We start from the raw sequence: 23,150 nt of genomic DNA on the forward strand, positions 1-23,150 counted from the left end.
TTTTTAAATAAAATTTAATATCATAACAGATTAATTTTTTATCTGTTAAAAAAATTAAAAAATAAATATTTTTTTAAAATGTTAATATTATAGGTATAAAGAGTGTATAAAATTATTTTTATATTAAAAAATAAAAAATAAAAAATTTATAAGATAAAAAATTTATTAATTTAATATTTTAAAATTTTAAATCAGATATAATATCTTTTCATTTCATATTTTTTTATTTAATTTTTTTTAAAGTCTTTTTGATGGTCTAAAACTTTGTATAATGGCCCAATAAATAATAATAAAACTAATGATTAATCGATCTTATGGTTAAAGAATATTAAAAAATAAATTTACACATGTAAACGTCTAAATAGTATACATGTCGAATATTTTTTTATTGTTTTTATACATTTATCCCTTGATTATTTAGCAGTCAGCTACTACTGTATATATGAAAATCAAATCTTTTTTTTTTTCAAAATTAAAGAGTTATCTCCTTTTCTCTATCTCTCTATCTCTATCTACTCTCTCATTTCTTCACTTACTTTATCTCTCTTATATATCATTATCAATAATTAATTACAATTTGACGATTAAAATGTACAACGTGACATGGTGCGGAATTAGAATGCCCACAATTGAACCGGCAAGTGCACCGAGTCATACCAAGTAATACCTTAAGTGAGTGAGGGTCGATCTCACGAGAATTGATGGATTGAGCAAGAATAGTCGAATGAATCACTTAGTCAGGCAAGCAAAAAATGGTGTTTTGAGGTTCAAAAGCATTAAACAGTACTTCAGAAAGTAATAAAGTAAACAGTAGAATTGGTGTGAAATATATCTGAGAAAACAGTTAAGGTTTTAGAGATGTTTAGACTTCCAGATTAAAAATTCTCATTAACCACCTTGATTTTGCAAAGATTCTATTCACAGCAACTTTAAGTGATTAGACTTCAATTTCTTAGTAATTCAATCCTCTTCTAACTCAATTAACCGCCAATTCCTTGGTCACTTAACCTCATTAGAGGGTTTAAGTTCAAATCCTAGTTTCAAGCCACACAAAATCCTAAAGACCCAAAGATAATATGATTAAATGTCACACATCACATTAAATTCAGATAATCAGAGGTTCATGAGAATTTAGTTTCAAGCTTATAATTCAAGTGATATAGCTTTTCTAAGAATCAATAAGAATTCAAGTTAGAAAAGAGTTATTTTTCAATATATTCTAATCCATGGGATGAAGAATGAAACTAATTCTTGAATGTAAATCAATGCATTAATCAAAAGTAGAAAATAATAGTATTAATCCATAGAATAAACAGAGCTCCTAACTTTAACATGAGAGGTTTAGTTGCTCTTGGAAAAAGTAAACCCTAGCAGAGAAAAAGTGTGTAATTCTAAAAAGTGCGAAAGAGGAGAAGAAGAAACCCTAGACCAATATCTCTTCTCTTTTTATATCTAATCCTAATTAATGTAAAATATATTTTCTAAAACCTAAAATATCTTTTCTTCATTTAAATATAAATTATCAAAACCAAATAAAATCAACGAAATCATAAAAAGATCATGTGGAGGTTCTCCTGGGCCAAGAGTCTGGCGCCAAACTTGAGGCCACTATAACCGCATCCCATAAGAGCTTTACAAGTTTCTGGCGGCAAACTTGAGTTGGATCAAGTTTGGCGCCACCAAGGACGCATCAAATGTGACGTATTATGAGTCCTGGCACCAAACTTGGGTTGGATAAAGTTTGGCGCCACCTTGGTAGCGTTTGGTGCCGTGATTCCAGAAGAAAACTATAGATTATTATATATTGTTGGAAAGCCCTAAAGGTTGGCTTTCCAATGCTGCTGAAACCGCGTCAATTAGACCTCTGTAACTCAAGTTATGCTTCTTGGAGTGCGAAGAGGTCAGGGTTGACAACATCATCCACTTTCTTCCTTTTCTTTTACACGAACTCTGTCAAACTCGCTCGAATGCCACCTGTAATAAATCAAATTGCAAAAAAACTCAAAGTAGGTGACTTAAAACATCTAAATCTTGATTTAATTCAATAATTTCACATGCAAATTCACTAAAAAAAAAGATAAGAAAGATGTTCGCGCAGCATGACATTCTCTAATTGCACCTAAAATTGAAACATAATTATATAATATTACTAATTTAATAACCAAAATGTGTCACATGACACTCTCTCATTGAAATTAAGAGAAACTATTTTTCTCAAAAATTAATAAATTTTCTTCCTACATCCTCTTATCTACCTCTCTCTCCTTCTCTATTTCAGTATTTCTCTCTACCCTTCTCATTCTATATATAACTTATAATTTATATTTTATAGTACTAATTTGATAAACCAAAATGTATCACGAGATATTCATTCATTACAATTAGAATAAAATTTTTTCTCTAAAATTAACAAATTTTCTCTCTCTTTCTTTATCTTTCTCATTCTTTTCTCTTTTAATCTTTATTTCTCTATCTACTATTTTGTTCTAAAAATAAATAAAATTAATCAAATAATATAATTTAAATAAATTCATAAAATTATAAAAAATATATTAAATTTGTAACACCCTACCACACTAAATTTTACGCTTAAGTCGTAAAATAGAGGTGGTGTGGTATTACGACCTATAAAATAAAATGAGTACATATAATAGCAGAAGAATTATAATATGCTAGGAGCCTTGAAGAATAGAGGAAATAAAAATCGCAAAATAAAAGTGCAACGCTCAAGGAACGAGTCAACTTGCGTACTAAGAAAATCGTAACTATTAAACACAAGATAACAGAAGTAGGAATAGAGTGCCAAAGATACAAAATAACAAGCTCCTAACTCAACTTGTGAAGTCAAGACTGGCGTGAGAATATTTACACATATATACATACATATCCAAAACCCAAAAGTACATATACACAATCCTGCCTCTCCATAAATATCTAAGAGGATAAAAAAGGACAAGTTATGTGGAGAAAAAACTAAGTACATATATATACATCACTATACAACAAAGCTACCCAGTAACCCTTCCGCTTTAAGAGTCCAAAAGCCTAACGAGATAGCTCCCGACCTGCATCTGAAAAACAACAACATAGTATGGAATGAGAACCGGAGGTTCTTAGTATGGTAAAGGTACCACACATATAATATATAAGGTCCTGAGAATTCCAGAGGCAATCTTAGAACGCCGACTCTCATATTATAGAGCTTAAAGTATTAAACAGAAGTCATAAAAGGTGGTTTTCTAAGAATATTTAAACCTAACTTAACATAACCTTAAATCTAAGTCCCATACTGCCATTCCTCCATACCTCCAACTTCATCATGCATTTTCACAGACAAATAGACAGATAAAGGCAAACACAAGAAGGTTACAATTACTACAGGTAACAAATACGCATTTAATATGGTAAGTACATATAGGCACACCCAATTAAAGCACAAGCAAGTAGTTCAAGTAATATGCATATGATGCATGCCTGTCCTATGGCTGATGAGGCTCATCTGTCGGTTATCCAGCCAACCCGACAAGTTTGAATTGTACTTAGACTGTCCCCCAACGTGCATCCCAAAGAGTCTATGCATAGTTTTTCTCAAATAATCAATATTGCTCAATGGGAGTAACATTCCCGGGAATTTATATAGTGCCCGGTCACACTTACGTCGTAGGGTCAACAGAGTATCGATTTTTCAACCTGGTACACGTGGTGGCAAGCCACGACACTTAATCCAGGAAATCCCGTATCTTAGATTATTCAAATTCATAAGCCATATAAATAATTCAGTTATAATTCATCAACATCCACATCATTCTCAATCGCATCTCATTCATCATCATACATAAATCATATTCAATACTTATCCTTCATTATCACACTTCCCATTCCGTCCCTCAATAGTTCCAATTTAAAATATAATTCATTCTTTTCTAAATGAATCAAACTCAAAACATGCTCATTTTCTTAATAACTCAAAATCAAACCATATAACCTTTGAATCTAAATATTTTTAAATAATCATATAAACAAAATCTCTAATTTTTATAAAATTTCGACAGCATCTCCTCTAAAATTCGGACTTTGCCACCCTTTTCGGGTCCAAATCTGCATTCTTTTCAATTCAATGTACCCTTCCTCATCATCATAACAATCACCACAATAAATCTACCTCAGATCAACAATTATACTCATAGAATATTCAAATCCAACAACCAAAATTCAACCAAGAATCATAGTTCACAAATCCTAGACTTTTAACACAAAATACCTCATTATCACAACAACCTCCACAATAGTTATATCTCAAATCAATAATTCACCAAATAACCAGTTAATCCACAAGCACCAACCAAATATATTTGACAACAAATGACTAAACATTAACATACACCTGCATTCCAACTTATCGTATGGTCATCTAGCCTAAGTTTTCACAAAATATTATATATTAAATGCAAAAAACCTAAACCATACCTTAGCCAATTCTCAAGTATTATTCTAAGACAATTTTCTTAAAAGAACACAGCCCTCAAAATCTCAACTAATCTGCTTCCTCCAAGTTCCAGTATTCACAATTTCAAGTTCTAATTATTTATTCACAACCTAATACACATTTATAACACATATATATCCAATTTAATACTCAAAGCTCAAATCCAATGAAATTAAAATAGAATTATCATATCCTCACCTTACCCAAGTTTCACATAAGTAAGAGTGAACGTTTTTCTCAAGCTAATTAGCTCCTAAAACATCAAAAAGAAAAGAAATTCAACATTCCTTCTCAAAACTCAAAAATTGGAGAAATGAAGGCTGAGTGTGAAATAACGAGTTACCTATGAAATTATTCCAATAGAAACGTAGAATTCGACACGGTAAACGCGTAGCCACAAACAGTACGGCGATTGGAGCTCAGACGAAAAAGTTACGGGAGTTGAAAATTTATCGTAAGGTTACGGGGTGTTTCGTTCCTCTCCTCCCTGAAAAAGCTTTCAACTTCGTGCTACTGAAAATGAGGGAGAAGGCACTGTTGGGTTCACTTAAAAGGGCTGATCCGGTTGGATCGATAGTCCGGTTAAATCGGTTCGGCCCATTCGATCTAATTTTGGACCGTTTCTTTCGAAATTAGTGTCAAAATTTTCGTTTCAATGAGCTCTATCCTAATTTGATATAATATTTACATTTCTAATCCTCCTTATTAAAAATTAATTTATTGACTAATTATTTACTAATTTAACCGAGGTTTACAAAATTTATAATTAAATATCATTAAAAAATATTCCCATAATATTATTCACATAAAAAATTATAATATACATTTTTATTTCTCTTTCTTAAAATATTTATTTTATATAATTTAGAAAAAATATTAATGTTGTGATTAATAATTAGAATCAAGATTCAATTATTTAAAAAAAATTAATTTTAAATTAATTTTATAACTATCAATATAATTTTTTTACTAATATCTAATTATATTTTTATATAGAAAAAGAAAAAAATATTATTATTTTTAAATAATAAGTATAAAAATTAATTATTTTTATTTGTGCTAAAAATTTAATACCTAATCAAATATAAAAATATACAAATTAAATTCTTTTAAATTTTAAATAATGAATGTTAAAATTAATTATTAATAAAAAACTAAACTCTTTCGCATAAAAATAATAACTAAAAAATTTATTATTTAATTTTTTAATCTATAAAAATTCTAATTTTTTTAGCTGGCGAAAATTTTTGTTTCTTAGAACTTTTTATAAAAATAATTTATTTGTGTAAAAAAAAATTAACATAATTTTAGAAAAACTATATTCCCTTAATATTATCACTGATAAAAAGTTAAAAACACTAGTACATATTAATATGCAACTATCATTTTTACAAAAAGAATATCATTATAATCATCTTCATTTGTGTAACAATCACCATTACAATATCTTTTAAAATATGAATTGTATACTACATATGTTATTTTAATTTGAGCAACATTTTATTTCTAAAACGCTGCGGACCTTTACCGAGCCATTATTTATTTCTCTTGATTTGATATAGGACATGAGATGATAGTGCCTAGTGAGAAAAGAAAAGATCAATTGACCCAGAGAAACGAATGCATATCGAATTGAAGTGGTCAATAGTCAAATCGTCATTAATCTATTTATTGATTAATTTATTTAATATTTTGAAAGTACTACTTATCCATATTTTAAAAATACTATAATTCTAGTAAAAAATAGAAAGAAGTGAATTGTGATTAAATAAGATATTGAAATCCTTCTTTGTTTATCATTAAAAAAAGAAAACAGAGAACTGATATCTCCAACCATAAACGAATAAACGATGATGATTCCACATTCATCATTTGTCACTGCCACGTATGTAGCCTTGGAATTGGTCAATTACTCAATTTCACAATCTTTTTGTCTCCTAGGTGGACCAATGTTATTTGTGTAGAATTTATTGCATGCTCTAAAAATAAAAATCAAATGAATGCTTTTATATATTTTGTTTCACTTTAGTAAGGTGAATCACTTTGAAGTTGGTTTTCATCTTAAATATAAAAGAAATTATGTTATTTTTAAACAATTTTTTAAATTTTGGGAAACAAAACTAATCATATTTAATCAGTGTTATTATAAAATTGGTTTCAGTAATATTTAAAATGTACATTGTTAAAAAATATAATAACAAAAAATTCAGTCATATTTTATAAGTAGTGTACTGTTTAGTTTTTACTATGTTGTTAAATAGTTCAATTTACTAATACTTTTATATGACTTATCAAACAATAGAATTAGATCTCAAAATTATATATTATATATTATATATTATATATGTACTCTAAATCACAAGCCATATTCAAGTCTTGTAAATAATTAAAAGAACAAATACCGAGTTACAAATAATACAGCTAGTTTATAATGTTCATATACTGAAACGGCAGTTAATTAATACAAAAAAATTATTGAGAAAAATAACTCATAGTTAGCATATAAAAGAGTTTGTTCAAGTTAGGTGGTTCAGCTAAGAAGTTGGCAATGTATTGTTATTATTTTGTTAAAAAATTCGTTGTATATGTACTTCAGAGTAATATGCCTGAATTAACTAACCAATTCATTCTCCAAATTTATCCTCCTATACTGTCAACACGTTTAAAACAGTGTAGATATATATACACGTTTAGAATTAGGAATAAAAAATAATATTTTCTATCAACATTTAGAATGGTCGTAATGAATACCCATTAAAAAAAATCCAAAATAAAAAACACCTCCGAGAAGTTTAAATCCAAACTAATTCAAATTAAACCGTTCATCTAATTAATTCAAATCAAATTGCAAACTGTTGGATCAAATCAAATTTCGGATCTACTTTTCATAATTGATCCAATCCAATCCAAATTGTACAATGTGTTATAATATTATTATTCTATTATTATATTTACAATTATATTTATAACATGTATAATTTGTTATACATTTTTATATTATTCATGTATTATTATTATTTAATAAATATTTTATATTCAAAAAGTAATTTATTTATTTATTTTAACTAACCTATAATTTTATTTCTATTATTATATTATTATTGATTTTTTTAAAATATTATTTAGATTTATTATATATATATTTAATTTTTTTAATTTATAAAATTATAAATTCAATTCAATCTAAATTATTTAAAATTGGATCGAATTAGATAAAATTATTTTTAAAAAATTATGCAATTCAAATCTCATCAAAAATAAAATTAATATTCGAATTAATTTTTAACTCAAAACCGATTAAAATCACACGCCACCTCTACTCCAAACAGGACTATTGATACACTCTATCTTACCCTTTTCATGGGTCGTCTGTTCGTAACTATATATAGCCGGATCCTTATTTTTATATATTATTTATCCTGTCTCGGTAGACGGTAGGAAAACAAAAATAGCATGTAGTAGTTGGAAATTAGGAACATCGTTTCACCTTAATGCATTTTGTTTTTTCCAACTAATAAAATAAAAAAATGTTAGCTGATACATTTTTTATATTCATCTTATATTTAAATCAATACTAATTAATTATTTATTTTTTAATAGAAGTATTAGTCCTTGTTATTCGTCTCATAAAATAAATGTCATTATTCACAAGTTAAAATTCATGATACACTTTAACTTCTTAAAGCACAGCTGCACTCAGCGCGTTTGCCTATATAAATTTCTTGAAGCATTCTTTTTATTACGTCGTAACACATTCAATAATTTCCAAAGGTACAAATACATAAATGTGCCAAGTTCCATAATAATTCGGTCATAACTGGACCCCATTGGTTGGAATCAAGGACCCTTTGTCCCCACTCATTATCATATTGCCACCACTTCCACACGGTGGACATATACATTATTATAAGTCGCTCCAAATTACTATTCAATGCTACAGTTTACAGCGGTCTTCAATTAAAATGATCCACGCACAATGAACTCAAGTAATTCAAGTTAGAAATTCTAACTAAATTGTAACTATAATCTCATCCCAGAAACTAATCATATGCAGGACTGACAAAAAACAATCGATGGTATATAATTTGTTTGTGTAAACGTTTGAAGGTCCCAATAAATATATATATATCCGACAAGTTAACAATTTTGTAAATTGAAATTTTATTTAAGAATTTATTTTTGTCAAATAAATGACTATATATATATATAAAAGATAAAATAAAATTTAAATTTTCAGCACTTAAACAAAAATTGATAAATTAATTACTGGACTAATTTAAATCACTTAGTTACAAATATATTATAATCCTTGTAAAATTATGATGTAAGATATATTTAAGGAAAAGTCTAGAGGGCAGTAGTTTTATTGAATTTTGGCCAATATATAATCAACAAAAAAAGTAAGCTATTGAATAAAATCTCACACAAATTTCACACCATCAAATCATTATTGATGGCTAGTTGATGGCTAACAATTATAAAAATTGCTGTCCCCTAACATTGTTTTATATTTAATATATAAAAAAAGAAAGAAAGAAAAAAACCAATTTGCCTACTTCATGGTACCTTGTGATTTGTGAAAATTGAAGAAATAAAGCCCCACACTCAATTATTATACATGTATATAACAACCTATCTCCTATAATGATTCTTTCCCGTTACAACATACAACCGAAAATCCCAAACCAGCATATTCCAAGATGAGCGGAGAACAGAGGGGGTCGGTGGAGGAGCAGCAGAAGGGCATGAAAGCACCACTGCTGCCAGTCCAAGATTCAGCATCACACAGCAGCAACCAGCAAGTGATGACCCTGAAATCATTTCTAACACTGAAGAACTTGTACATAATCCTAGGACCCTTGCTATCCCTGCTGATATGCTTGTTGGTAAAGCTGAAGGATGCTCCGGCAAGTAGCGTGAAGATGCTGGCGGTGATTGCATGGGTATTCGCGTGGTGGGTGACGGAGGCGGTGCCGCTGCCTGTGACTTCGTTGTGCCCCCTGTTCCTGTTCCCTCTCTTTGGAATCGGTTCTGCGGATAGTGTTGCTCACTCTTACATGGACGATGTAATCACCCTTGTTTTGGGTAGTTTCATTCTTGCTCTCGCTGTTGAACGATACAACGTTCATAGAAGATTGGCTTTGAATGTGAGTCATCCATCACTCTCTTCTTTTCATTAGGATCATCATCTTTATTATCAAAAAAATTAATTTATAATTAAGATAAAGATCAACATTTTTATTGGGATTTGGGAACATGACATGGGACCCACAGGTAACGCTGTTGTTTTGTGGCGACCCGCTAAACCCAGCAATGCTACTCATGGGTCTGTGCGCCACCACATTCTTTGTAAGCATGTGGCTCCACAACGTGGCGGCGGCGGTCATGATGATGCCGGTGGCCACGGGTATCCTGCAGCGGCTACCACCGCCAAGCGAGCAGTCGGAGGCGGTCAACAAGTTCAGCAGGGCAGTTGTGTTGACTGTGGTGTACGCTACACCCATCGGAGGGATAAGCACGCTAACGGGCACGGGAGTCAACCTTATTCTGATTGGGATGTGGAAGAGCCTTGTGCCTGGTGCCAAGCCCATTAGCTTCAGCACCTGGTTCTTCTATGGCTTCCCTGTCGCTGCTGTCTTGCTCATTGCCTTCTGGTGCATCATGTGCTCCCTGTATGTTCAAAAGGGCTCGGCCCGGGCCTTGTCTGCTTACTTGGAAAAAGCCCATTTAAGGAGGGACCTTGAAGCTCTAGGTATGTAAAGATTTTTTTGTTTTTGATATTGGAGTGGTAATGTGTTTTTTTTGAAATGTGGACGGTTGATGTGTTATTTTTAAATGTAGAATTGTTTGATTAGAAAAGTAAAAATTAGACCATCTGATTTGTTAGAGGTACAAAATTAGACCGTTTGATAATTAAACGGTCTTAATTTATGAGAAGTACATAAATCAAATCATCTAATTTATGTTAAAAAAAATTAAAAAAATTGAAGTATAGAAATCAAACTCTTCAATTTATGTATATTTTATCATTTTAAAAATATAAAAAATTACAATATTAAAATATATCACTATTTTTATTTTTATACTTAAAAAAACAGCCGTATGTAACTCTTTCATTTGTGGCTTTCTTTTTAATATTTTCTATTCAACATTTAAATCTACCTCTCATTCTCATGAATTATGTGTGTCTAACTATGTGGCACGTATAGGGACCAAAAGCGTCACCCTTAGTTCTTGTTTTTTCTTTTCTTTATTTTTTTTATGGCTTAAACATAAAGCCTCACCCTTCGATGGGGCCATTTACCAAATAATACTTAGTGGACCACAATTTTCCATCTTATTTTTTTTCTTCCTTTTATGGTACATGCACCACAATTTTCATACCATGTTTTTCAAGTGGTTACCGTTTGCTAAACGTTTTTTTGTGTATATATCAATCAATTATCAATAATTAAATAAAATGATGTTGAAAAATAGGTGGATCACGTGTTTGTGTTTAACTTGGTTTTGTCCACGGGGGAGTTCAAGGATGTAAAACTTCATCTTTTTTAAATACGCATTCAATATCTGACAGTTAGATATGTTTTCAACTGAAATTAATTAAACTCTTAATACAGCTTAACATATTCAATATGCCCTCAATTATTTCTTAGCAAACTTAACTGTCACTATAAGATGCATTTATCATCATTCCACGCACCTATTTACATATTGCAAAATTCTAGCCAAGCTATAGTGATACAATTGAACAAGGAATTCCGAGGTTTATTACTTGGAAAACTAAAACATGAAATAACGATTGATTGGAAAGAATAGTAAAGGACAAATTGGTAACTTTCTATCCCATTGAAACTGCTAACTGCATTTTTAATCAACACATAATATTAGCTACAGAAGTAGAAGCTTATGCAATTTTAATTTGGATTGTGTAATGGGGTGATTACAGGTCCAATGTCTTTTGCTGAGAAGATGGTCCTGTCTGTTTTTGGGGTGAGTGTGAGACTAAATTCAAATTCCAATTCCTTAATTTTGTTTACAAAGGCATTAATATAATTAATAACAAGGGGTTATCTATGATGAATATAATAACGTAGCTGCTGATCTTACTATGGATGACTAGAAATATCACAGATGATATTCCTGGATGGGGATCTTTATTCAATAACCTTGTTGGTGACGGAAGTGTTAGTGTAAGTACCTTGTCCACTTTCTTTTTAGCTCAACAAAGTTATCAATCTAGAGATAGGACTTGGTGTATTTGTTTCTTGATTTTGATCTCTTATGCATATATCATTAAATTCGGTTAATAACTTTCTCCTAATCAAAATAATTTGAATTGGTCGAGTAACCAGTTCACTCGTATGAATAATTAATTCTCGAGTATTATTCGAATCTCTTAAACCAGAATATCATGGGAAATAATGAGAAGGATTTTATACAAGATTTCATTGGATGTAGGTTTTGGTAGCTGTGTTATTGTTCATAATCCCAAACATGAAGCAAGAAGGGGAGAAGCTAATGAGCTGGAATGAATGCAAGAAGTTACCATGGAACCTAATATTACTGCTAGGAGCTGGTTTTGCCTTAGCAGATGGAGTGCAATCTAGTGGGCTAGCAGATGTGTTTTCAAGAGCCATAGATTTCTTGGAAGATGCACCATTCTGGGCAATTGCACCTGCTGTCAGTTTAATTAGTAGCATCATCACCGAGTTCATAACTTCCAATGATGCCACTGCCACACTTATTGTGCCACTATTGTACCACATTGCTAGGACTATGCATGTGCACCCTCTTCTTCTCATGGTTCCCGGAGCAATTGCAACCGAATTTGCCTTCTGGCTTCCAACTTCCACACCTTCAAATGTTGTTGGATTTGCCACTGGTCACATTGAAATTAAGGACATGCTTAAGCTCGGTGTCCCTCTTAAGGTTGCCGGGATTGTCGTCCTGTCCATTCTCATGCCCACACTAGGTGCGTTACATTTAAAATAAATTCATTTTTTTAAATATTTATAAGTTTAGTAATTTGGTTAAAAATGATACTCATGTTGTAAGTCTTGCTCTCGATCGCAGGGAGTGTTGTTTTTGGAACAAATGATGGAACTCAATGGGTGACACAGGCAAAAGCTCCTATACGGACTTGATTGATTCCTTCACCAAATTCCAACTTGGTTTGTAAAGTTTTTGGTGTGTCTATCATATATATATATATATATAGGTAAGTATTGGAAAAAAAAAAAGAAGATAAAAAAAAAAAAGAAATACCCTCCCTGTTGTCCTGTACATAGTAGTATATCAATAGGAAAAAGAAAAAAGAAAGAAGGGAGAGAAAGATCTCCGTCTCTATTTGTTTCTTGATTTTAATTTATATCTTTGTTCTGTGGAAGAGAAGATTTTATCAATTTATGTTGTAATTTGTTTTCTTTCACCAATAAAAAAAGAAATTGAAGATTTGTTTTACAGGTCAATCCGCATGTTAAATTTCAATCCAATTAGTTCAAAGAATCTTCAATTTCCTATAATATATTCTGTATATTTGCAGCTGTGGTTATATTTTAATTGTAATGATTTCATTATGACTTAGCATAGTGTGTTAGTTTGATTTGGTTTCTTTCTCTCTTGTACCATGACATGGTCTAATTAGCCATTTATATTTTTCAGTCAACGATGATAGATACTTGTCATTGATTTGTAATCAAATATTCAAATGTAATGAATAATAAATTGTATCCAAATGGCACACCAAAGTTTAATAACATACAAGATAGATCTATAATACAATCAATTGAATGTCTTTTGGTAATAATTAACGAGTGAGAATTAACACATGAAAATTCGAATATTTTTTAATTGGGTGTCTTTACAATGTTAATAATGAAGAGGATGAGGATGAGAAATCAAAATTACACTGAAAATCTAGGAGAAGAAATAATTTTCCTAGAGGATGACGATATCAAATTTGATATGGAGAAATATGACCATAGCCTGGTGGGGAGAATTATGGCAGACAGGAGTTTTAGTTCAGGGACGATAGAGGCAGCCTTCGAAGCTATCTAGAATCATCGAGAGGGACTTAGGATTAAATTCTATGGAGATAATATTTTTCAATTCTTCTTTTTACATGAATCAGATGTAGTTAGAGTGAAACGAGGATCTCCTTGGCTATTTAAACAGTTCATCATTCATCTAAGGAGATGGAATTCGAACATGAATATTGCTAAACAGAATTTTTCAAATATCCCAATGTAAATTCAGTTATAGGGTTTCCTGAATTCTGTAAAACAAAGGAAGCGACAAAGAAGGTGGGTTCACGGCTAGGAAAAGTGTTGGAGGCGGATTTATTTTCAATGAAACTTAGAGAGAATCGTGTGTTGAAGGTTTGAGTTAATGTGAATGTAACAAATACCCTGAAACAATCAATTAAAATAGTTAGTCCTGATGGAACAGTTTCGATAATCCTTCTAAAATATGAAAGACTAGGAATTTATTGTTGTTTCTGTGATTTTTTGGGCCATGAAATAAGAAACTGTAGTAAAATACTAACTTTTGGAGGATCAGGAAAATAAAAAGGAAAGCTGAAAACCAGATCTGAAGGCTAATTTAATAAGGAGGAAATTAGAGGAGCTAAAGGAAAACTTCAACCCTACCAAGAATAGATGGGAGTCTAAAACAGAGCAAGCGAATCGAAAGCCCATACCAGCTAGCCTCATTAAAAGTTTCTCTCAACTAGTCGTAACAGAGAATCATCGGAGTCATACCTCTCCTACTTAGCAATAGAAAGAAGTGAGTCCTCAGCAGGATAAGTCCCCGTTGCTGAAAATCAGTAATAGGGTGGAATATAGAACACAAGCCAGTCAAGCCTTTTCTGCTGCTCATGGTGCAACTGGAGAACGAGAGAAAATAAGAAATTTTCAAATTGGCAGCATTCAACAAAAAACAGAAGTTGCAATAAGAGACCTAAACTAAAACAGCTGATAAGGAAGAACACTATTGAGGAGAATAATAAAAATGTTGCTGATACTAAAAGAAGGCAAGAGGAGATGGAAGAATGGCAGGACGGTGAGATGATGAGTAGTTAAATTGAAGCTGTTGATGAAAGAGAGGAGGGTGCTACCAAAATCAGACATCCACAGCGATATGAAGATGATGATGTAGAATTGCTGGGGTTTGAAAAAACCCCTGACAATTCACAATATTCAAGGGATCCAAAGATTCTATTCCCCCGAGGTGATGTATCTATGTGAGACAAAATATCAAATTCTCGTTCGTGGAGATGCAGATGAGAAAGTGTGGATACAAAAAGAGTTACTGTGTTAATCCGCATAGAATGGCAGGAGGGTTGGTTGTTGCATGGATGGATAGAGTGAAATTGGAGATCCAGATGACGAAGGATTTCTTTATATGGGATTCAGTAGATGACCAAGAAAGATAGATCACTTGAAAAGTATTGGGAGTCCACCTAAGCAGTATAAATCAAATCCGAGAGAATCAATATGATGAACTGCTCAACATACTCAATCAAGCAGGAGATAAATTTGTAGTTATAGGGATTTCAATGCAATATTGACAAACAACGAAAAGGAGGGCGGTAGAAAAAAATCTCTACAATTTATTAAGAGTTTTCGGAGATTTATTAATAGGAGTGGTCTGATGGATATGGGTTTCACAAGTGAAAAGTTTACTTGGTGGAATCACAACTGTAAAAAAAGGGCCATCAGAAAATGGTTAGACCATGCTTTAATTTCTAAAAAACTAAGAGAAGAATATCTGATGGCCATTGTTGCTCATTTAGAGGACTTGGGATTAGATCATAGGCCTCTCATGCTGATCACTAATTCAAAAATAGTGAAAAGTAAGAGGAGGTTCAAATTCCAAGAAGACGATGTGGAAAAGAGATAGTTGATAAAATAATTAGAAAGACTTGGCCAATTTATATAGAAAGATCTCCTATGTACCAACTATTTCAAAAACATAAATTATACAGATAAAAACTGGTGAAGTGGCAATCTTCATGTATGAGTAATGGTAAGAAATTGATTATGAGATTGGAGGACAGGCTCACGGTTTCGAAGGAGCATCCAGAGCTAGTTGAGAAGTCTAAAATTTTAGAGATTGTGGATGAGTTATCCGAAACCTATCTTAAAGAAGAGAGGTTCTGGAAGAAAAAATCTAGAGTGAAGTGGCTGCAGTGTAGGGATAAAAACACTAGATTTTTTCATTCCTATAATCAGGTCAGAAACAGAAAAAATAAGATATATAGGCTAGAAGATGAGAGTGGGTTATGGTGTACCACACCAAAATCCATAGGGGCGAAGGCTCAGAGATACCTTCAAGAGTTGTTTTTAGCAGGGGATATTCAAGACTCCTCCGATGTGCTAGGTGATTTGAGGAGAAAAGTGTTAACTGATACTAATCGCAATCTGACTAAGCCAGTAACAGATGAAGAGATCAGAAAAGCTATTTTCTCCATTAATCCAAATGCTGCCCTGGGAGATGATGGCTTTACAACTAAATTTTTTTAATTCTATTGGGTTGTTATCAAGTCAGAAGTTTGCAAAACGATAAAAAGCTTCTTTAGAGGTAACAAAACTATCAAAGGTTTCAATCATACTCAAATTTGTCTCATTAGAAGCACCAAGATACACAAGGGATTAGTAACACGGATTATGTAAATTGTCAAAAGGAACATTTCCACATAATCTAAATAAAGAATACTAATTGGGGCTTAAATCGAACTCGAAGTGCCATGCTATTATTACTTAATATTTATTTGGCGAAGGCATAGTCTTCTTTTTTTTTTAAAGGATGCTGATTCACACGGGATTCCACGTGCCCCATGCTACTCGGGTCAGAGCGTAAGCTAGTGATGCTTTCGGCTACTGGACTTTCGCCATCTAGGGTGCAGCACTCCACCGCTTCGCCTAGCAGCACGACGCTTGTATAGCTCTCCCACAACCCCAATTAGTCGTACCTTTAAAGTCCACTTCTTCCCCATACTACGAGAGAAAGGGAAAATGTGAAAACTACCATTAAAGCAGCCCAAGCAAGATTTACTATATCCATGTGAATTTTTTCTCCTATCTCTATAAAAAATATCACTATGAAGGAATTATTTTACTATTGTTCTTAAGATCCCAAATGTTATGTCTATGAATCATATTAGTCCCGTCAGCTTGAGTAAGATTTTCTATAAAATTATCTCTAAAATCTTAGTACATAGACTCCAGTCTCTCATGAATAAAATCATTAGTGACAATTAGAGCACTTTCATCCGAGGACGACTTATTAGTGATATCATTATGGTAGCTCATGAATCCATGCACTTTCTTTAATCTAAAAGCTATGGTGATTATGATTTAGCTTTAAATATTGAGATGAGTAAAGCCTATGATAAGGTGAAATGGAACCTTGTGTGGTTTGTTATGAAAAAGTTGAGTTTTTCTGATAAATGGATTAATTGGATGAAAGAATGTGTGTCCACTATCTCTTATTCTATTGTCGTGGATGGTTCTCCTATTGTTTTTTTTTAAACTATCTAGAGGGCTTTGTCAAGGAGATCCCCTCTCCCCTTATCTATTTCTACTATGTACAGAAATTCTTCTTTTTTGTTTCATAAAGAAGAACAGAATAACTTATTTCAGGGACTTTAGTTGAACAATAGATTTCCTTCTATTAATCATTTACTATTTGCAGATGACTTGCTTCTTTTTTGTTAAGTAAACCAATTCAACTGTACAAACTTAATGAATACTCTACGAGTTTATGGTGATCTCAGCGGCCAGAGGATAAACCTTAATAAATCTGCAATTTTCTTCAGTAAAAATACTCCTCAGCAGAGTAAACAAGACATGACCAACGTATTAGGTATCTCTAATGTGGGTGCACAAGACAAATATCTAGGATTATCTTCTACCGTCATGAGATCAAAGACAGAGACCTTTGCTTATGTCAAAGACAAAGTTGCAAAAAAGCTGAATCACTAGAAACGTTCTTTTTTTGTCGGCTAGTGGGAGAGAAATACTGATAAAAGCTATAAGGACAATCATTCCAATCTACACACTAAGTTGCTTTAAGCTTCTAGAATCTCTAATTGATGAATTGCAGAAAATAATGATAAATTTTTTATGGGGTCAGAGATAAAATGAACGGAAATTACATTGAATTGGTTGGGATACTTTGAGTAGACCAAAAGATGAAGGAGGCATGGGTTTCAAAGATCTAAAGGCCTTCAACCTAGCAATGTTAGTTAAACAAGGCTGACGACTACTAACAAAATCACATTCACTCTTCTATAAGATATACAAAAATAAATACTTCATGCTTATCTCGTTCTTAAATGCTCAAGCAGGAAATAGACCATCCTGACCTGGAGAAACCTCCTGGAAGGAAGGACGGTGCTTGAAAAAATATTAAATAGCGAGTGTCAAAACAGGGATCTATAAAGTTCATAGATGACCCATAGTTGGGTTTGAACTCTCCTTTCAGACTCCCTCCCAGTGAAGCTAGAAACCTTGATCTCTTCTGAGTGAAGCAACTTCTAGATGCATCTGAAAACTAGAACCTACAATTGATTCAAAAAAATTTTAGCTCAGAAATTATAATTCAAATCGGTCAAGTTTCAATAGATGAAGTAAAAGACTCCCTCATCTGAACTCTAAATAATTCAGAACAATATACTGTCAAATCGAAATACTCCAAAGCATATCACTTCTTCCACCCCCAATTGACCTTTTTCTAAAAAGATTAAAGGAAAAAGGAATCTGAAAATCTGTTCAAAGTTTAAAGTGCCAACCTAAAATTCGTGCTTTTGTTTAGAAACTACTTCATAATAGAATGACAATAAAAGAGAAACTCCATAAACGCCTTCTTCATGCGGATGAACAGTGCCTCTGTTGTATTACTACTCTGAAATCAGCACTTAATACAATAATTTTTTATTCTCAAATAATAAGTGTCTGGGAGGACTCACCTTTGAGCAGCTTGATCCCCCAAACTCACCGTTTCAACCTTAGCAATGGTAAATAAAACTTGGAAAAACATTAATGAAACAACCAGACTTCAAGAATAACTTAGCCAGAGTAGCTAATATTCTTTGGGAAGTATGGATCGATTGAAATCTTTAGATATTTGAAGGCAACGTAAGCCGATTAGAAAAATTCTATCCCAAATCTTGTACTTTGCTAACGAATTCTTTAAGGACCAGAGACACCACCACCAATTTTCTTAATTCACTTTTCTATTCTATGTTTTTTTCTTTTTAAGTTTTTTGACTGATTCTACTTTCAGTTGGAAATATCTTACTTTTCTACCATGTTTGTATTCTGATCTCATAACAAATGTATTATTTACTTTTTTTTGCAATAAAATATCCAATACTTTTGATTAAAAAAAAGTGATTGGCTCAAAATTTTAAGCCATATTATCACAAAGTACTAAGCAAGTTTGTTGATAAAAATGATCAATCCACAATCAAGGAGATCATTATTAAACTACAAATAATTAATAATACATAAAATTATCACTTCACTAAGACCTTTACAAAAGAGCACACCAAACAAGAATAAAAACAAATGAAACCACGACTTATTCACCATCAATAGAGATCACAGAGAGCTATCATAACTAAGGATGGAACTTATAAATTACTATTCAAAATATGATTTTAAATTTTGAATTAAAGTTAAACTAAATCATAATAAGCAAATGTTTAGTGGTCAAAAGTGTTGACCATATTTTTTTTCTGGTCTTGACTCTTTAGGTACGAGGGTTTTTTTTGTCCACTATTTTTGTTTTTCGAACAAAGTCGATAGTTATATACTAGTGGTTGGTAACAAGACAACCCAAATCCATGATATTTTGGACTTCAAATTTGTGTGAGTACCACCAATACATTAATGAGTACACTATCCTTCTGTGTTTTCTTTTTTTTTTTCCTTTTAAAAAATATTATCCATATTCATTAAATAATTATTTAATTTTTTATGATGATGAGAGAAAACTTTCTATGCAAAAGTGATTTGACAATAAAAGAATTAAAAAATGATACTATCAATTAAAGAATGAAAATTTTTATTTTCAAAAAATATTAGTCTAACAATCGAAGCCTCAAACTTTTCCTTAAATTAATATTCAAAAACAAAAAAATATCTTAGAAATACTTTTATTAAGAACTTAAATAGATAAAACAAAGTATATATAAGTAATTGTATTTCTGATGACATGCTTTTTTGCATAAGAAAACTTTGTTGTTTTAATTTAACTAAATTTTTTTATATAAAATTTTAATGTCATATTATAAATATTTCTCTAAAAATATTTAAATTAATAAAAAAAAGACAAAAATATAATTATACATATATGACAAAAAAAATTAGAACACAAGAAATTTTTTTCTTAAATTTTAAACAAAGACAAAGCATATGATAAAAAATTAAAAATATTAACATTGCATGCATTAATTGAAATGAAACGACTAGCTTAAATGCATACGTGCGAGGCTAATTGCAATGAATAATTATTGTGGGTGACATTAGTGGATTCCAGAAACGTTGTGAGCTAGTCATAACTTGTGAGTTGAGTTTGGTAGGTGAAGCTGAGTGTCTTCATCTGTGACTGTTGTTACTGTGGGCTACCAGCACATGGTTCCCTTCCAAATTTGCGCCGTGTCTTTTTTTTGTTGAGTGTTCAAAATTCCCAATATTATTTCTTCCATATCCCATCATTTCGAAATAAATTATGATATCTTAATTCCTTACTTAGCGGGTTGAATTGGCCCCATGCAGGTGTCCCCTTCCTCTTATGACCAATGTCCTTTCATATTTTAATTATAATCGAAAATGACTGAAATTACATTTTGTAATTTAATATTATTTTATTTACACAAAAATAAATATATGAACATTAAACATTTTTAATATAAATATTCATTGAATATTAATTAAATAATTGAAATAGTTTTGTTGCCCGTGTCTATCCAAATCACATAGTTTCGTACTTTATCCGATTCATCAAATCTAGTGGCAAACAGTAGCCTTTAACCAGTGCCAAGTGGACACCAGCTAAGAAACATGCGTATGTCGGTAGGTTACTCATATCTTCAATTCTTCAGGTTACTTCACCTTATTACATTACACAATTATTTGTATTCTTTATTTTTTGATATTTTTATATAATTAACCAGGTCGATTTATAATATTACATACATAGTACAATTTTTATTAAGAAAATATTTGGAAGGTTAGAAATTTTATAACATGCTTAGTAATTATTTGGGGTGTGTTTGACAAATACGTTGGGGAGGAGAGAAGTCCGTTTGAGCTTCTTGAAAGTTTCATTTTGATGTTTGGTAATTTTTATCTTTGTGAACGCAAAATTGATTCTACCTTTGAACCCACGTTTAGGAGAAGCTCAAATTTGTAGCTTCTGCGTTTCACGTTTCACGTTTCATGTTTAGGAGAAGCTAAAATATTTCTATTTTACCAACCCTATCCTTCATTTTCTTCTATAAAAATGATACTAGTAACTATTATCTTCACAGTCATTCTTTGTAGGTCTTCCTACTTCTTCATAATTTTTTAGTTCTATTTTTTTCATCAAAATCGTTCAGATTTATTTCAATCACTAACAAATTGAAATTTTTTATTTTTATTTGATTTTATTCATATGAATTTTATGTACGTTTTATGGTATTTTTTTTGTTTATACGATATATGTTGTTGATTTTATGGAATTTTTATTATTTCTTATCTGTATAATTTTTTTCTATTCTTTGATGTACTCTATTTTTGTTTTGTATTAATTTTTTTTATTCTGAATTTGTAAAATTTGTAATTGTAATTGTAATTATTATATACTACGTTTATTATCAATAGTAATTTTTTTTATGATCCTATAAAAAGGACAAAATAAATAAATAATTAATTATAAATAATAATAAAGTCATAAATAATAAAAATTTATAGTCTAAAACAATACTAAATTAAAGAGTACTGACGATACTAAAAAAATTATAAAATATTTTCTTTTTGTGTGACATTATAAAATTTATAGTACTCTCTTTTATATTTTTATTTTTTATTGTATTTATTTTATTTATATGATAAATATTTTTTATATTATTTTTTATAGTATTCTGATTTTGCAGGTATATAAAATTGATGTCTATTTTAGTAATTTTTCATTTAAAAGTAATTTTGAGTAGTATAATACAAACAACATTTATTTTACTATAATCAATTTTGATATAAAGATTACCAAACATAAATCACGTTAACCCAAACTAACTTATCATCAAAATCAATTTTACAAAATCAATTTTATACAAACTCTGGTTTGCAAACTGTAATCTAAACACACACTTGATAGTTAACTTCAGGGCATAAGTGATATTTTATTAGTCACTATTATTCCTTTTATTATATAATATAATTATTAATTGATAAAAACTCTTTAAATATCAGAGAATCAGTTATATTACCGGAACAAAACTTAGCTTGGTAAAACGACAAAAAGGGAAGTCTTAAGCAATAAGTAAGAAGTAAGAAAATATGAGATCTGTGTTTATTACTGATGTACTTTTCGAAGAATAATAAATCGAAGCATTTACTTAGTCACCAAAAAAATTGAAGCATTTACTTAATGATGGACTCGTAATATGAATGAAGTTTGTGGGCAAATTATTAAAGCATAGGCACACGCTTTACCGTTACCTTATTTTCCTCTTTCTCTCTATAAATTGCAACCACCCCGAACCGCATTCTTCGTTCACACAATAACACAAACACTTGGTCTTCAAGCAAGAATGGCGATCACGAGGCCTCACCACGTCATCATCCTCTCCATACTACTCTTCGCTTCGATCTCAGCCTTTGCTGCTCTAGTCGGAGGCTGGACGCCAATCAAGGACCTCCAAAACAACCACCATGTGGCTGAGATCGCAGACTACGCAGTCTCGGAGTACGACAGGCGTTCCGGTGCGAAACTGAAGCTGGTGAAGGTTGTTAGGGGAGAGAGTCAGGTTGTTGCTGGAACAAATTACCGTCTTGTCCTCAAGGTAACTGACGGATCCAAGACTCAAGACTATCAGGCTGTCGTGTGGGAGAAGCCATGGGAACATTTCAAGAATCTCACTTCCTTCACTCTTCTTCATTAATCATATAGTCATCTTTGTTGGTATTTTAATTAATAAAAACTCTTATGAGCTTCGTGTTATTATTATTGAGTATTATGTTATACTAGTGTTATTATTATTGAGTATTATGTGATACTATTGTATTATATTGTTAATTTGAGGTATCAGAATTATATTCATTGCTTTGTTTTAGAGGAAATTATAGAAAATAAAAAATAAAAAGCGAGATTGGCGTTGCCTCTTATGCATAGATTTTCTTGCCGCTTGATTGACTTCAGAGTTTAGGTTGTTAAACAGGTCGATTCCATTTGTTCTTTTTCGAATTGAACTTCAGTTCGGTGTCCTCTACAGAAAGGATAATGACGTATTTATTTATGAATTTAATTATAGAATTAATTATTTTTTTAATTTAATATTATATATTTTTTAGAATTAGTTTTTATTTTAACTTTGATATTTTTTATGTTTTAAATTCTAAATTTATATCCTAAATTTTTAAATATAAGGATTAAAAAATAATTTAAGAATAAAAAT

General features: G+C 31.1%; 2 protein-coding genes and 2 long non-coding RNA genes across 8 annotated transcripts; 2 read left to right on the forward strand and 2 right to left on the reverse strand.

Annotated features, from left to right (window-relative positions):
• Positions 1-2,743: 2,743 nt before the first annotated feature.
• Positions 2,744-5,010, reverse strand: LOC140184280 (uncharacterized). Its single transcript, XR_011880703.1, has 3 exons — positions 4,830-5,010; positions 4,685-4,739; positions 2,744-3,071 (listed from the first exon to the last, which is right to left on the reverse strand). It is a non-coding gene; the product is annotated as an uncharacterized lncRNA (long non-coding RNA).
• A 3,816-nt stretch (positions 5,011-8,826) lies between these two features.
• Positions 8,827-12,954, forward strand: LOC112796003 (tonoplast dicarboxylate transporter). Its single transcript, XM_025838238.3, has 6 exons — positions 8,827-9,633; positions 9,761-10,238; positions 11,433-11,476; positions 11,581-11,676; positions 11,945-12,458; positions 12,560-12,954. Exons 1-6 carry the CDS (start codon positions 9,187-9,189, stop codon positions 12,628-12,630), a joined length of 1,650 nt encoding a protein of 549 aa, XP_025694023.1. The 5' UTR covers positions 8,827-9,186; the 3' UTR covers positions 12,631-12,954.
• A 307-nt stretch (positions 12,955-13,261) lies between these two features.
• Positions 13,262-18,739, reverse strand: LOC112794172 (uncharacterized). Of its 5 annotated transcripts, XR_011880581.1 has the most exons (5): positions 18,456-18,593; positions 18,279-18,375; positions 17,853-18,047; positions 14,134-14,369; positions 13,262-13,893 (listed from the first exon to the last, which is right to left on the reverse strand). It is a non-coding gene; the product is annotated as an uncharacterized lncRNA (long non-coding RNA). The 5 variants fall into 5 exon arrangements; XR_011880583.1 differs by lacking the exon at positions 18,279-18,375 and having other exon boundaries at positions 14,245-14,369; positions 18,456-18,718; XR_011880580.1 differs by lacking the exon at positions 18,279-18,375 and having other exon boundaries at positions 18,456-18,651.
• A 3,547-nt stretch (positions 18,740-22,286) lies between these two features.
• On the forward strand, positions 22,287-22,637 carry LOC112796004 (cysteine proteinase inhibitor 1). The gene has a single exon (XM_025838239.3). The coding sequence runs from the start codon at positions 22,287-22,289 to the stop codon at positions 22,635-22,637; it is 351 nt and encodes a 116-aa protein (XP_025694024.1).
• Positions 22,638-23,150: the final 513 nt, after the last annotated feature.

This window comes from Arachis hypogaea, chromosome 4, assembly GCF_003086295.3.
Source record: "Arachis hypogaea cultivar Tifrunner chromosome 4, arahy.Tifrunner.gnm2.J5K5, whole genome shotgun sequence".
Lineage (NCBI taxonomy): Eukaryota > Viridiplantae > Streptophyta > Magnoliopsida > Fabales > Fabaceae > Arachis > Arachis hypogaea.

Bases quoted from the DNA above. Each gene is read 5' to 3' on its own strand.
- LOC112796004 (XM_025838239.3), top strand. From the start codon at position 22,287: ATGGCGATCACGAGGCCTCACCACGTCATCATCCTCTCCATACTACTC.
- LOC112796003 (XM_025838238.3), top strand. From the start codon at position 9,187: ATGAGCGGAGAACAGAGGGGGTCGGTGGAGGAGCAGCAGAAGGGCATG. The intron at 10,239-11,432 runs GTATGTAAAGAT...GGGTGATTACAG, and splicing joins GAGGGACCTTGAAGCTCTAG to GTCCAATGTCTTTTGCTGAG. The intron at 11,477-11,580 runs GTGAGTGTGAGA...ATAATAACGTAG, and splicing joins TGGTCCTGTCTGTTTTTGGG to CTGCTGATCTTACTATGGAT.